The sequence below is a fragment of the Monopterus albus genome, unplaced genomic scaffold, assembly GCF_001952655.1.
Source record: "Monopterus albus unplaced genomic scaffold, M_albus_1.0 scaffold63.1, whole genome shotgun sequence".
In the NCBI taxonomy this organism is placed as follows: domain Eukaryota; kingdom Metazoa; phylum Chordata; class Actinopteri; order Synbranchiformes; family Synbranchidae; genus Monopterus; species Monopterus albus.
Genome location: NW_018127943.1, coordinates 2,314,520 through 2,331,270, shown reverse-complemented (window position 1 = coordinate 2,331,270; position 16,751 = coordinate 2,314,520). Strand labels below are relative to the sequence as shown.

The 16,751-nt window shown below is 40.0% G+C and overlaps 1 protein-coding gene across 7 annotated transcripts in view; it reads left to right on the top strand.

Annotated features, from left to right (window-relative positions):
• Positions 1 to 16,751, top strand: part of dlgap2b (discs, large (Drosophila) homolog-associated protein 2b) — an 87,665-nt gene that overhangs the window by 39,164 nt on the left and 31,750 nt on the right. For all 7 annotated transcript variants that reach the window (XM_020603906.1, XM_020603903.1, XM_020603905.1 and 4 more), the window contains 3 exons: positions 5,472 to 6,586; positions 13,494 to 13,711; positions 16,268 to 16,424. In XM_020603906.1, the coding sequence (XP_020459562.1) occupies positions 5,472 to 6,586; positions 13,494 to 13,711; positions 16,268 to 16,424 (1,490 nt within the window). The remainder of the gene's footprint in view (positions 1 to 5,471; positions 6,587 to 13,493; positions 13,712 to 16,267; positions 16,425 to 16,751) is intronic.

Genomic DNA, 16,751 nt, shown 5'->3' with positions numbered 1-16,751 from the left:
GAAGAAATCTGAAAGTTAATCACGGAATCTAAAATAATTTTTATTCACTAATCCAGTATTGTTTTGTAAAATATTGTACTTTTTCCTATCAATGTGTTTGATTTACATTGCCACCATGGCTGGATGTCATCTTCTGTAATGTTACCTTTAAACTATAATGGAAACAAGCTTGTTTTTTTCTCATTCAGGAGCTTAATGCTCTTCCCTCTGAAGTCCTGCAGTCTTTTCCACTCCATATTCTCACTTTTTCCTTTGTGTCTGCTTTTACCACTCCTCTCATTACCCAAGCTAAAGAGATTATTCATTCATTCATTTTCTACCGATCAGTCCTAAGAGTTTGCTCAAAGGCACGTCAGCAGTGGTAATGATGGTGCAGCAAGAGTTGCTCTTATATCTCCTGCCCCATGTCATAGTATTCCTAGAGGTTTTGAACTGGCGCTCTACTACATTAACAGGCAGAATCTGTGCAGAGATGTGAAAACTACTGGCTAACAAAGCAAAGACTTGTGAAACAAACAAACAAATAGAAAAAAAGTGCTGGCCATGAAGGATACAGATTATACCAAGAAGGCCAAATGTGCAGACTAGTACACTTCCGGCTAAATTCATGGAGTTTTTCTGGTGACCAAGCTTCAGCACTCTGCGAGTAGTTAAAGCAGGTGCTATTACAGAATCAGAAGTAACAGTTGTGTGGCTACACAGAAGTCTCTTTCAGTAAACACTCCATATACAGGTATTTTACCTCAGGCATATGAGCTGGAGGCCCAAGGTACTCCACTGCTGCATCAGCTCCTTGTAGGGAGAGTGGGTGGCACTGTCCAAGATAAACCTCATCCTTTGCTATGTTACTGCCTGCAGGGCATCCAGACTGTCAGACCCTATGACACAGCTAGCTTTTTTAGCAGTCTGTTGAGCCTGCTGGCATCCCCTGCCTTGATGTTACCTCCCCCGCATACATAGAACCCGCTGGCCACTATATATTAGTAGAAGTTGTAGAGCAGATTGTTGCAAATATTGGATGACATGAGCCTCCTTGGGCGGAAACTCTATGTTTGTTTTTGACTAAATTAGACAAAATGTTGTGTGATATATATTGAAAGTCGACTAGTCGAATCATTAGTCGGGAGACCTGTCAGTCGACTGCATGTTTTTTTTTTATTGCTGGTGGAAAAAAAACACATTTGCTTTACATTTTTTAACCTTGATGCTCACAAAGTTCTATGTAAAATTGTCTTTATGAGGAAAAACCTGTTAGAAACCTTGTTTAAATGTAATAATACAATGTATATGCCACAATAAAGATTAGTAATAAGGTTACACTTTAGCAACAATGGCCCTGGAGTGGATGGATGGATCTGTAGATCTAAGGAGGGGCAATGGTAAACTAATCAGAGACAATTACAACACACCCATAACCTACCTCTGCTTAATTAATGATTGATAAAGTGAAAACATTTTAGCATCTTGTCTGTAGTTTATTTTCTTCCTTCTGCCTCTTTCTGGAAAATGAGCAATGTCAAATTGACTCCACTTGAAATGAATTGGTTGATAGCTGAAGAGACCAATCTGGGCTGAAAGATTAGTCTCTAAACAGCTGATTATGGCGTAATCAAACCACCTCAAGAGAGTTTATGTAATCAGAATCCTGGGGGGATTGTGGAAAGAAAATGCAGATCAGGCTGACAGCGATGCTAAATTCACACAACAATGAGAACATCTGTAAAATAGTGTGAAACAAATCCCTATAAATGGTTGCCTCTAAACACAACACACCATTGCATTACTGGAAGTTTCCAAAATTTGACATACTTCAAAATACGGTGATGCTGTGTTTATGTCAGGACTACTGGGTTGGATTACATTAGACCGTAGAGGTTTTCTTTACTTTTCTTTTGTCTTTGGTAAGACAGATCTAACAGCATGATTGATACATGAGAAGTTTCTGCTAGAGGGGCTACTAATTAGTAGGTATTTGTAAGACTAGTGGAATGAGATAAAGAGGGACAGTGTCTGGACAACTTAGTGGGCCCGTGGCATACAAATGACACTGCCTGCCTTTTCAGCTAGGCCAAGCCAGTGCAGTTTATCCTATGCAGATACAACAAAGGAATAAGGCCTCAATAAGCAGATGCATAATATATCTGATGCTTGCTTGGTGAGGATTCAAGGACAGCTTAAAGGTGCATTAGGTCAGAGAATATTATGGAAAAGGTTCCAGTATAACTACTGGCTATTTGTAAGACCAGTAGAGATACTGTAAATAAGCAGTGGCCATGGCAGTCAGATGAAACTGCTGGAGAGGACTGTGTATATAGTGACTTGAACACATAATTTCAAGATACATTTAACCCACTAACATCTAGTATTGGCAAGAGTATCAATTTTGAGAGAGGACATTTGTTTTTGAATGTTTTGTTGTCTGACTGTATTGTGATTGTGAATTACTGAAATTTCACAGCTTGATCCAACCACAGTGCAAAAGCAAAAAATATTTTGGCTGGTCTTAAAATGTGCCAAATGCAAGTTCCATTTATTGTTCTTGTTTACCAAAAGCAAGATGGTTCCTTTTGAATTTCACCCAATTTAGTTGGTTCAGAATGAAAATTATTATTATTTGTTGTTTTTACCTTTACTTATTCAGGGTGGGTCCACTAAGAGGCCACCTCTCCTTTTCAGGGATGCCCTGTTCACATTCACACCTGGAAGCTGCCCAGTGTAACCACAGACTGACATCTGGCCACTGAGCAGCTGCACTGGAGCAGCTGGGGTTAAGGGCCATGCTCAAGGGCACCACAGTGGCGTTAATGAGGGTGCAGCAAGCACTGCTTTCTCATCTGTGCCACCCAGATTTAATCCTGCCAGTCCAGGGATTCATTTGTATTTATTTCAAAGAGAGGTCAAGAAAGACTGGGCGTCCCTGGGTGAGAGACATTTCAGTTCTGCAGTTTGCAAGCAAGTCTGGGTTTGTTGTGTGTCTCTGAGCTGGTGTTCAAATTCATCACACATCTGAACTTGAACTGAAAATATAGTGCAATTTCTTCACAGTATTTGTGCACAACAGCGCAAATGGCAAATCAAGCTCGAGCGTCTGTATCTCGGTACATACTGTAGGTGTCTTATTTTTGGGATCCACCCCAAACAACCTTGAAAATCTTATTATGGTTCCCGGGTTTTCAGCGGTGGTTGCCATGACAACTGCATTTTCTTTCTGGCTCCCTTTGAAATTGTGTGTGATATCAGAGATCCCACATGTTATGTAAGAATGTGCATTGTTCCAGACTGGGGTTTCCTGCTGCAGAGAACTTAAAGTAATTAATTACAGGAAAATGGCAGACGCTCAAGGTGCTCCAGTGGTGCCTCCCTATTTCCTATGCAGATTTGTTCACATACTGGTAAGATACTGTGCAACTGTTATATAGGAAGCTAAGAATGATGAGCTGCTTTTATTAACACGGTCCGTTTTGACTGGGATTGGATAACGACAACCAGTTCCAAGCTGGAACCGGTTCCAAATTTCAAAGAACCATGAATTCACTCCAACACATGCATTACGATTCTGCGTTTCGGTTCCTAACAGTTGCATATTTCAGCCGTGCTCTTAGATGAACTGCAATGAGCATTACAGTCCATAAAAGTACTAATCTGCCAGGGCATGCGGTGTGGACCTAATGCCATGTCGATTGTTATGCAACACATGAACAAAGCATGTGAAAAGGGGCTTCTGTTTGCATCCATGGCTGCCTTGCTTCTGTTCTGATATATGTGATATCTGGTTGAAACGGGTCCAGGGTAGGTGATATGATGAAAGGTCAGTTTCACATTCAGTGTATTCTGGAGCAGTGCTTCAGCCTTTAGATATTACAAGTTGTCATACTATGTTGAGCAATATCCATTGTTAGCAACTGTTACCATTCTCATCTACTTTGATTATTTTGATTTTTGCCAACTAGACCGGCGACCTGTCCAGGGTGGACCCCACCTGTCGCCCAATGTCAGCTGGCTTTGCCCTTCCCCATGACCCTCGTTAAGATAAGCATTATAGATAAAGGATGGATGGATGGATTTCTGCCAACTCATTCCTGTTCCTCTTACTGCCAATTCATGGAAATCTGTCAATATGCTAATGTAATTCCATTAATCTTTCATACTCATCTGTCTCACCAATAAATATCTACCATATATACTTGCTGTCTTTCTGTAGTTTTCTTCTGTGTAGTTTTATATCTTTACTAGCACAGAAAAAAAACAACAACAAAAAACTGGATATTGGTCTGTAATTAGCCAGAACACCTGGGTCAAGAGTAGGCTTTTTGAGTAGAGGTTTAATTACAGCAACCTTAGAAGCCTGTGGAACATAACCTGTAGAGAGATGTTAATCAGGTCTAACATGGACGTGTTGATTAGGGGTAAAACGTCTTTGAGCAGCCAGGTCGGGATGGGGTCTAAGGGACATGCTGGTGATTTAGATGAAACAATTGTTGAGGTAAACTCAGAGGGATCTATGGGAGAGAAGTAGTCTAAGTATAACTGAGGTCTTACAGATGTTTCTGAAGCCATTGCAGTTGCTGACACATCTGTGAGTTGTGGGAATGATTTGATTATTTTTTTCTCTAATAGTAGTGATTTTATTTGTAAAGAAGCTCATGAAGTCATTGCTGCTGAGATCTAAGGGAATGTTAAGCTCAACAGCACTGTGGCTCTTTGTCAGCCTGGCTACAGTGCTGAAAAGAAACCTGGGGTTGTTCTTATTTTCCTCAATCAGTGATGAATAAAATGCGGTTCTGGCACTATGAAGGGCTTTCTTATATGTTATTAAACTATCTTTCCAGGCTATGAAAAACTCTTCTGATTTAGTGGAGCGCCACCTCCTTTCCAGTTTTCGTGATGCCTGCTTTAGGGAGCGGACCTGCGAACGAACAGCCTTTAAAAAGAACACAAAGGACTTCTACTTCAAGGAGAAATAAATCTCTAGAGAAATATAAGTGTGCTTCTATACTACATTAAAAACATTACAGTAATTGTAATAGCTCTTCATAGCTCTGTGATTAAAATTTGTCATTCTTAGTTACACATCATTATACTTTCATGTGTATTGTACTGCAGTATTGTAATACTGCAGTAACATCTCACTTAACATCATCTCTCCTTTGCAAGAGAGTTCACTTGCATTCTAGGTCCCTTGGTGTATATTGTGCTGGAAACAGCAAACTGGGATGATGAAATATTTACAAGTGCATGTAGATGCCAGATGAGAGCTCTTGTCACTGAGAATGATGAATGAATGTGAAGAGTATTTCATGGGAGCATTTATCTGGCACGTACTTGCTTATAATTGGAACTACAATAGTAATTTCAGTATATTGGGATTTCAGAGTGGAAATACTGTAGCAGCTTAAGGTTGCTCAGAGCCATTCTGCTTCTGACTCATTCATATCTTCATTTTCTTATTTTTTCCCCTTTTTCTGAAACAGACCAGAAGTTTTCACCTTGGTCACCGTCTCAAAAGTTCAATGAAGGCAGACGCCTCCCTCTGGCCAGGAACATGAAGGGCTTATCAGGCAGCCGTTCCCAGCACCAGATCCCTTTACCCCATGGCTTGGACTATGACCCCCACGTCCATGACCTCCACGCTCACCATGAGTCCCGCCACCCGTCCTACCTGCTCAGCCCTACAGAAAGCTGCCCCATGGAATTCCACCACCGCTACTCACCACGCAGCTCCATCCACTCTGACTGCATGATGATGTCTCCTGTCATGATGGCCCCAACTGCTGCATCTGACCACATCTCCAGCAGCACCTTCCCCAGAATGCATTACAGCTCCCAGTATTATGACTCAGCCACACGGGATGACTGTGCCGCCATCACAGCCTCTGCCACCTCCCCAGCCAATGCCGGCACCAAGAGCAACCGCCTTCCCGCTAACCTACTAGACCAGTTTGAGAAACAACTGCCATTACACCGAGACGGCTTCCACACGTTACAGTACCAGCGAACCACCACCACCACTGACCAACGCAGCGAGAGTCCTGGCCGCATCAGACACCTTGTTCATTCTGTCCAGAAGCTCTTCACCAAGTCCCACTCCCTGGAGGGATCATCCAAGATGAATGGCACAAAAGGTGATATTGTAGGAGGTGGAGGAGGAGCAGGGGGTTATCACCATCATGGGCACCACTCAACCAAACATGGTAGCAAGAGGAGCAAGAGCAGAGAACGTAAGCATCGCTCTGGTGGCTTTTGGAGCTCGGATGACAACCTGGATAGTGACAGCACCTACCGCACACCCAGTGTCATGTCACGACACCACGGGGAACACGTCAGCCATTACTACCCAGATTCCATGCACAGCCATCACTTTGGGGACCTGTCACTCAAGGCGTCTAAGAGTAACAATGATGTCAAGTGCTCGGCCTGTGAGAGCATGGCCATGGCGCCCGAGGGCAAATTCATGAAGAGGAGCTCCTGGTCAACACTGACAGTCAGCCAGGCAAAGGAAGCCTATAGGAAATCATCTCTTAATCTAGACAAACCCATGATGCACACGGGCCTCAAGTCTTCATCACGGACATGTCACTACCTGCAGGTGAGTAGTACCTTACTTACTTTGTTTTCAATGATCAGGAATGAAACAAAATAGAAAAGAGAAGAGAAAGACAGACTGTACGCATTAATATTTCAGAGTAGCCATATATTAAAAGTATGTGCATAACAGCCTTCATGTTTGTTGAAATTTAAGTTTAATGTACAGTTTGTGTGTAATTTGTGTACATGCTGCTGCTGGAAAATAAAAAGTGCCAATATAAATCATATTACATTTGTATTTTTGGTAGTTTGATATTCTGAAATTGCTCTTTTGTTTCATTTGAGATCACCCATTAGTGTTAATTTACTATTAGCTTATTATTACTATTTGCTTATTGTACACTGTTTAATTTACGGCAGTTTCACAAATGAAGGTGACTTTTGAATTTTGATTTTAGTCATTTCAGTTATTTTAAGCTTGTAATTATCAATGCAACCTTAAGTTACTGTAACACTGCTGCTCTTAAAAGCCATTTACTGGGATTTCTGTTATTATTGAATATATCACTCTTAAGAAAGGGCTAATGTTAGATTGACATGGCAGTAAATGGATAAAAAACCAGCTCATCACCGATCTAAAAATATAGCAAACAATAACTGAAATCAGTATCCCCTCATCCCTATAGAAGCCTTTTTGAGTAAATAGCAGTGATTGATTAGAAATCCTGACAGGGAAGCCTGTTGGATTTCGCTTTTCCTTCTTTAGTGAGGACAATTAAAGTACTCACGAGTGTGAGAAGTCAATATATTTAACCAGGATTCCCTTTTGTGTGGTCACCTGAGGGAGCTATTGTCTATTAAAATGAAAGGATCAATCGAGTGAATCAGTGTGTCACGGTGGAAGACACTGAGAATAAAGGGCTACCAGAGCTAGACTGCAATATAAAAAAAGCACAGGTTTGGTGCCTTAATAAAAAATATATGCAGTTCAGCTGTTGAAAGAAGCTGTGTACTAAAAATTAAATGCATTATTTAAAGTTTTTAGGCTCTGCCATTGCTATCCTACTGACACATTATGAAACTGAACAAGTTTAGTCACAGGTACTGGTTTCAAAAACACAATCAAGAGCATTTCAAATGACGTAACATGAATAAATAGTAAAAAAAAAATGGACGGATTTGAGTATCTTGCAAAATGTGACTGCCCATATATTCTAAATGTAGATGGTTACTTCTTGCCCGAAAAAAAATCAAAACTTTATAAAACAGCAAAATACCAATCCTAGGACAAAATATTCAGAGATTAAATCATAAGGAAAACATAAATGATGCCTCTTTAGCATAGCTGACATTGTGCTACAACCTCATTTTCATCAAAACGAGGAACACCACCCACCCTCCTGCCCTAATCTACTATAATACCCCTGGTGGTTCTTCGTGTAATACACAGTGGCCTTTGCAACTATTTAGACTCTGGTATTGTACACTGAAACATACCAACAGAGCATTTATCTAGAAGTACATGCTTTAGATGAAATTATGAAGACTTGAGTAATAGTCTGCACTCCTGTTAAAAGGAGTTTAATGCCCTGCTGATTTGGATGCATCATCTTATTCTGGTTACTATAATAAGCAGGTGACTAAGTTGTCTAAACCTTCCTTCAGAATTCAGTGCACTGTGATCAGTGTTACAAATGACTTATATCTTACCACTTCAACTACCAACAGCTTACTAGCATACTATGGGAAAAATTATAGGGTTCATTCACTTACAAAATTGTTATGCCAGGTTTTATATAGGTCAGTGTTTCTGTGCTAGGCATATGTGAGCATCTACTACATGGTCTTATGTACAAATTCACCTTCTGCAGCAGGAAAACATTTTATCTCAAGGTTATTTTTGTACTGTGTTTTTGGTGTTTAGTGGTATTGTAGTTAATGATGGTAAAAAGCAACATGCCTCTCTAGATGCCTCAGAGGCACAGCAGAATATGCTCTTTCAGGTGTAGCATCGAATAAGGTAATGCTAATGAGCTAGTGCACTGCTTCCATCAGTGGCTGCCTTGTTAACCACATCCCCAGGCAATCAATGGCCGTGCATTCGGACAAAAATGAATCTTTTCCTTGATTATTGCCTTTAAGCCTGCTAATTTAGTTTCCCGACAATTGCTGCATTTTATTCCACTGATAAGGGAGATGATAAATGTATGCATAGCAGATTAGTGGGCATGATAGTTTTACTAACAGGTTACTGAAGGAAGACATGAGCAAGCCTGCTAATTTTCATTTTACCCTCCCAGTTATGCAGGGTTGGAAAGTACTTCGCTCTCTTTTTTTTAAGCAGATGACACACAAATATAAGCAAACTCAGAATCCTTCATTTTTCTTCTCTGTTGTTGGCCACTGAAATTTGTTGCTCAATGCTGAAACAGTGAGCCATGCTGTCCAAAAGAAATTCATTGATTTTGGATTCAAAAGGAGATTTCTAGCAGCATATGGTCGAAAAAGCTTCAGCATCCCTTTCATCTTGACTACAAAATCATTTGTGGAAAACCTTTGAGTAAAATGCAGTAGGGTAATGAAAGTGGAAAGCAGCAGGTGCTACTTTTAGCATCCCTACATCTTTCTACTTTTTCCCATTTGGCACCTCCCATACCAGTGTTCATCATTTTCACATAAGTGCCTTATACTGTCTGGTTCTTCATCTGTCTGCCCTGCTGAAATCAGGGAGGATATTGAGTGCTAAAGAAAAGACTGAGAAAGAAAGAGATGGCCAACAACAACAGTAGTGACAGAGAAAGCACTAGTCTGCTTGTAGGTGAAAAATGAGGGGGTATCAGCCGCTCTCTGTGAAACCAGTTCAGCAATTGTGCCAGAGAAACAGCCAAGCTTATATGAGTTGGTAAAGAGAGTAACTGGCAGAGCACTAGGGACAGTCCTGTGCCTGGGGCTGTTGTTTCAAGAGCTAAGTCTCCCCTGCCCACTGGGAGACCTGCTACAGCTGAACCACACACTGACATCGTGTTGTACTTACTACATCTCTGATCAATATGGAGCCAGAGCGTGTTGTGTGTGACACACTGCCATTGTAAACCTCCATCTTTGGGAGGGGGGGAAAGCACAGTGTGTCTGGGAGGGTTAATATTAATCACAGTTCAATCTCAGTAAAGTCTGGTGAGCTTAAATATAAGCAGTGTATATTCATTATGACAATAAAAAATGAGGGTAATTGCTTCTCAGGTGATAAACTGGATTTACAGTACTTTACCTTGATTTCTGGCACAACACAATCTAAATAAACTGGTACTGGTTTTCAGCACTGGTTATGTGGAGGCATTTCTACGCCAAGTGTACTGTAACTAGCACACAGTCACTTAATGATTGTGTTAATCCTGATTAACGCATGAATCAGGTCACATATTTGTGTTTGAACCCGACCGGTGCCTAAGAGTGTGGAGTCTGAACCTGAACCGAGCCCGGTGCAGTTGGGGTTTGTATGGTGTTTTCCCGCTTATCGTTAAACAAAGTAAACATTTGAGTCCTCCAGCCATTTAGCTTTAAGTTTGACCTATATGTCTGGACCCAAACTTAATTTCTAAATTTCAGGCTGAACCCAGCCCGAACCCTCAGGTGTCAATGTGTCCCATTGTTTCAGGTATTCACACCCTAATCCTGATACTCTTGTGTTAAGAAGAAAAGCAAATTTAAGAGCATATACAATATTTTTTTTGTATTAGCAATGAGCCTGTGTCGTTAATGACAGTGTGCTGATTTAAAACCCTAGCCCTGGCAGTATGATTGGCAGACTTTGCTGTGAAGGCATAAATATACACCAACTGCTTCACCACCAACAGTGAGGGAATTTCTATTCATCTTTATTTTAAAAGTCCTTGAAATAAGTATGCCCATGCTTTGACTTGCAATATGAGTGATATTCTTAAAGGTCATTTTCCCATTTAACTGGTTTGATGATCTTTCAGGTGTAAAGTAGTATCTGAGGTCGTCCTAGAAATGTGCTGATGACTCACACCCAGAGGTTGAATAGTTGTTGAAATGCTGACATCCTGCTGACATACTGACATGCTGCTTTTGTGGAAAAACCTGAGAGTAATTTGAATTTAATAATAAAGTATTGTATGATTTACTAACAGTACATTTAAATAATGGATCCCACAGTGGGTAGAGCTGAATGTTAGAGTAGGCATGGAGCCTATCCAACGCAAATCACACTAAAGTGAACGCATAGCTTCCTTAAAAGTACATGTAGAGGTCTTAGTGTTCTCTTTACTCCAGTGCTGTGCTACTATGATCCCGCTTAGAGCCCACAAGGCTTTGAGTTTATGTCTCTATGTATATTAAATAGGCCTGGGTATCATTCCAAAATCTTTAATACTGGTACTGACATTGATACCTTCACTTTGATACCGGTTCCTTAACTATATTTTTTTCAATACCAATTTTATAATATATATTGGCATTTTTGTGCACTCAAAGCAGTTTCATAACATAAAACGTAAACCCATTTACCACAACCTTAAGTTCTTTTAACATTAACATCAATAAATAAACATGTAGAAAAGCATTTTTTTATACTTGACATTTTTCAATACTCGGTATTGAAGTAAGGCCTTAGAAGTTTGATACCCAGCACTAATGTTAAATGTACAATACATGGCCATTTTCTTCCCAGGATGCAGTGCTCCTTGTTATTACCACCCACTGGTCAAAGCTGCACAGAGAGAAAAGAACCTTCACTTACACTCCCACCTACACTTCCAGCCAACGTTAGGCTAATAAACAGAGGTTTGTGGATAACCACTGTTTTTCCAGACAAACCCCTGTTGCTGATGTTGGAAGCATTAATTACACTACTTATATTGCAGCAGCAAGTTTTACAGAGATGATCTAGCAGACAAAAGGTGTTTAGAGATATTTTTGGGGGACATTCTGTCTATATTTGATATTACTTTAGGTTGCACAGAAATGTCACAGAAATGTGACCAGATAGAAAGAGGGAGGCATCCAGCATAGTTGGACTCAAACCGCGTTGCAAACAAACGGCCTGCGCTGTAACCGCTCGACTGTTAGGGTGTTCTGGATAAAGGTGTTAGTACAGCTAATGGATGAGCTTCAGTGAACTGGTGTTTTCTCTCTTTCCTCTCGTTAAGAGGCTTTGATTTGTTCTCACCGGTCTTTATATTTCCCATAATCTTACATAGTGAAATACACACAAACATGCTCATACATGCACACATTGAAATTACTTTTATCCTTACATTATAATGTGATGACATGCATGTTAGACACACATACAGTAGCACAAGTGTTTCCCCAGATGCACTTGGTACTGGACATGTAGCAGAATTCATGCTTTTTGTCGTTCTCAGACCATAAACTTGACTCTGCCTCAATGTTGATGTATATATTACACTAAAATAACTAAACAGAAGCAACATATACATAATTCTGCTGTCAGGTTTTACTTCAAGACCCCAATAAATCAGCTGTGCCCTTACAAAAAACAACTTCATTCATTCAGCTTGGGAAAATAGGAGTTGAGTGTAAACCCAAGGGGTCTGACTTATGTTAGATCACTGTATTATGACATATAGCCTAATGTAATAACTAAATTATGTGATGAAAACTCCCATTGTTGGACTGTCATACAAATAAAAAGTTGTAAAAAGAATAGAGAGACAACTCCAAAACAGTCTCCACAATTCAACAATACCACAATTCAGCTTGGACAGATATCTGATTTATTAATTGTGCCATGGGGAAAAACTAGCAACTGACGCCATGAAATTTAAAAATGCTTCACATTTTGTGTAAAACCTGTTTTTATCTCAACTCATTAAGATTAGCTTTCTTTAGAATTAAATGCATGTGTGATTAAAATATTTGAAAAATGGTCTTTGTCAGTAAAATGACTGCAAAACCACTAACCATGCATTGTTTAGAATCAATAACTAGGGTTTCTAAAACAGTTTCTCTAATACAATTTTCTCACTAGGCTAACAGTCAACCAGAAAAACCTCCAGATTCTTTGAGAAAACGTATGCTTACTTTCCAGGATGCGTCTCCTTTTAATAAACATGCCGCTGAGGTCCTGCCACTGACAGCCTTCAACAGGCAGAAAATGCTTTGGACTCTACATTTTTCCATTGCGGGAGATTTTTAGGTTATTACACACTGCACATATATTTCAAATTGGATGATCAGACTCTGGACACTTCAATATAATGTGTGAATTTACTGCACTAGGTAGCAAATAGGCAGTGATTTCAAACACGACGTTAAAGAGAGACTGCGTCTGAATGTTTCAGCACCATGGGCAGAGGCAGAGACTTTAACCATGACAAAAGAAAACACAGTAACGGTTTTTCTCCAGCTCTGCCTGTGTCATTAATGTCACCAAATACAAATAAAAATAGTCAGTTAATCAAATCAAGCAATTCTAAAATGTCTACATTTTACCTATAAGTTTAATGCACTTACAGAGTAAAGTGTTTCACAAATGAGTTGTGGCTCTTGTAGCCATCAGCTACTCTGAGTGTCATAGCTACAGTAATAATCTGGTGTTTTTCATTTCAAGAATGAGACATTATGCATTTTCATAGTTACAGACTAGAATAAGCCACTGGGAGATGCTCGTGAGTAATGTAAGATTAAGCATTGAGCTTGTTTAACTTGAGAAATAATGAAATAAAGGTGGAGCTTTAAACAAGGAATTCAAATCAGATTCATTTTCTGTTTAGGGGAAAAACTGCCACAGCTCATCAGACTACAGTCTGATACAGTTCTCACACTCATTTGGCTAATTGGGCCCCATTGCATTTGTAAATAATAACCCACTGTTGCATCTGTTCTCCACCATCATTTAGCAAATCACCAGCTAGCTCAAGGATTACAGCCTTGTGGACATAAATGTGTATACAGCATTTAATAGAGGGTTGCTATTTTAACAGGTGCCCCAGGATGAGTGGAGCGGATACCCAGGTGAGAGGGATGAGGAGATCCCGTGTCGGCGGATGCGCAGCAGTAGCTATGTCAAAGCTATGGGAGAGGTGGATGATGAAAGCAGTGATTCTGACACCAGCCCTAAGACCTCCCCACAGAAAGCCATTCGGCCTGACGCTCTTGTCCTCAAATCAGCCATGCACAGACCCCATTTAGACTCCCAAAGGTAGGCCAAAGCTATGTGCTGATTTTAATTAATCCCATTTTTTCATGAAAATATTCAAGAATTCATGGATGCGTACACACAGGTATGTTCAAATGAAGCAAAATGATGCAAAAGGATTTGCTGCATTTCACATTTGAAGTTTCAGAAATGTACTGGTATTCTTTAAAATACATTATTATTAATAATAATACTGCTTAACTGTTTTCTCTTGAATTGCTAATAAGTAGATGCTCAGATTTTGTTGCACTCTAAAGACACAGGAATTAGATTTTTGGCTCCTGTAACTGACAAAGCTAGCTCTAAAGGTCAGTATAAATAACAGGGCTCACAATGTTGCATAGTTACTTGTGCACAGAAACACTCACTGCCACAGTTATGGTGGTGGAGCTGTCATTCAGGGCCTTGGGGCAGGTGATTGGGATTCTCCAGCTTCAGTTCAGTGGGGAACTCAACATCAAAAGTGCAACATCACACGCTACATCGGTATTTTGATCAGCATGCCATACTGCAATAAGATCTTTCTTTCAGCATTCAAACTACTCCACACAGTTCAATAGCTGAAGCGGTTTAAGGAATAAATAAATTTTGCTGAATGACCAGAATGCAATTTGAGTTTTATGCACAGCTGACCTGCACTCGAGCTACTGACTGCATGCACATTCAGTGTTTCAAGAATGGGCACCAAGGAAGAACATTTATAAATTTGAAATCTTCAATAAATGTTTTAATTCACACCCTCAGCCTTTTTTATTTCTATAAATCCAAACCCTCTAACACCGACTTTCTGCCTTGTCTACATGCCTGTCCAAGTACAATGGTTTTTATGCTGATGCTGCTTTCCCAGAGAAATTTGAATAGGTTAAACATGTTTTTGGTGTTTCAAATTAAGTTACTTTGCAACAGACTGAGAGGAGCCGCAACTGTTTCTTATATCATACCATGACTTCGTGGCCAACTGCATTAAGCTGTTGTTTAGAGCTGTGCTGTACTTACATGTTGGCTTGCTTTATAGCCACACTATTAACTTGCTCAAGCATTGTTGCCTAAGTATTCAGTTCACGGCTGCTTCATTAGACCAGGTAAAGTAATGCTCTTCTGAGCGTTTCAGTACCAAATGGGATTTTGTGTTTGTGATCTTTTTTTTTTTTTGTCTGCTAGTTCAATATTTGCCCAACATCTTTCACAGACAATGTGCTTTATTTTATCAGTGTTGTTGACACATTTATATCCAATGTCAGACTCAAGAGAGCAGGATTACACATGCCTGGGTTTACTCAATGTGCAAAATGTTGAGAAGGAAGGGCAAACACTGGAGTTACTGACCTCTGTGTTAAAATATACTGTATGATGAGAAATCCTTAAGTAGGAGAGATGTGTTTGATCAGTTATACAGTAATGTGCTGAGTAGATTTCCTATTACCAAGAATACATTTTTTTTTGTACTGCATTAAAAAATAATCATGGAAATACACACAGTTAACAGGTACACCTTGCAAAAACACAGTTTAACAGTCTGGCAATAAAGGTTTCAATACTGTCATGAAGGTTATGATGCTCAGTTTTTGTTTAGACTGTTAAAGAGAGGTGTTTGTCATTTTTGAAGCTACAGTTCGTGGTGCACTGATTGTGTTTATTGTAAGTACTGAGAGTTGTTTGTGATATTTAATCTACCCTCATTGATATAAATGAAGTGAACAGTAGTTTTCAGTAATAAAAATGAGTGAAATTATACAAATGATATATTGGAAAAGTCTCTGTAATGGTCAAGTAGAATGTGAAACAACACGGATCAGTTATTCAGAAGCCGTAGATTTAGCGTCAGTATAATCAGATGTGGTTTGCTTTGTAAATCAGTGGATCTTTTACTTTCTTTAAAACTTGACTACTTGGAGTGCTCTACCCTAGCTTAATTAATTAGTAATTTCTCTGTTGTACAGTATTTGTTGCCTACTAAACTAGCACAAACTACGTAATATTCCTTTTGTGACCTAATACTTGTGACCCTGATGCTTCACATTCACATTTCTACTAAGCTTACTGTTGCTCAGCTTGATATTACGCAGCTTTCTGTGCCTATTCAGGTAATGTGGCTTTAAATACAGTCAAATTCTATGAACCCGAGGATACGTCATGCATCCGTCATCTCTATTGCCACTCAGTGCTGTTTTGGTAACCATCATTTCAGTGGGGCTCTGATCACTTCTGCTTTTATCTGTTATTACTGTAGCTCCTAGCTTTCATTGTTAAAGAACAGACAAGCTGTACACATGCTCTCTATGGCCGTGGGATGGAAGAGGTGTCTCATAGGATACTTGGAGCTAGACAAGAATCTAATGACTCAAGTCACTAAAATAGTTCAGTGTTGATCCCAGCAGTTCAGACAGTGTTGTGAGAAGATGAGTCATTCAAGTAGCTGCTATTCATTTTGCCCATACTCTGCCATGCTGATAGATGATAGCTAGTAGATTCATTAAATACAATATTATCCAGTGATGATCCATGTGTGGCTTCTGAACTGTGCAATCATGTCTGTCCCTACCCCATGTCCTTGTTCAGCCAGGGCTACCACTTGCAAACCACAAGAGATATGCGGCCCCACCCTAGTGTCACGCTGGACCCTGCCACCACCTTTCATCCCCCACCCTTCCGCTCTCGAAATCAGAGCTACATGCGTGCCGTCAGCACCCTAAGTCAGGCTAGCTGCGTCAGCCAGGTGAGTCTCAAATGCATACATCGCACAGAGGCAACACCCGAAGGCATGAATAACAGCTTATGTTACGTTGTTTTGCATGTAGTAGCTTTGTGCAGAGGGCATTACAGAACCGTAAAACATCCCCAGGTGTCCATACTGGAGGTCCACAGCTGATTGTTTAGTAGACAAAGCCTTGGCTACCTCAACTGATTCAACAGACATAACTAATCTATGCTGTTTTGGACTGGGAACTGATTCTTTAACTGGCTGCATATGTGTGAGTCAGCTCCAGATACAGTCTGTTGTTTTCTAATGTTGTTTCATGCTATAAAGACATGTACAACTGTA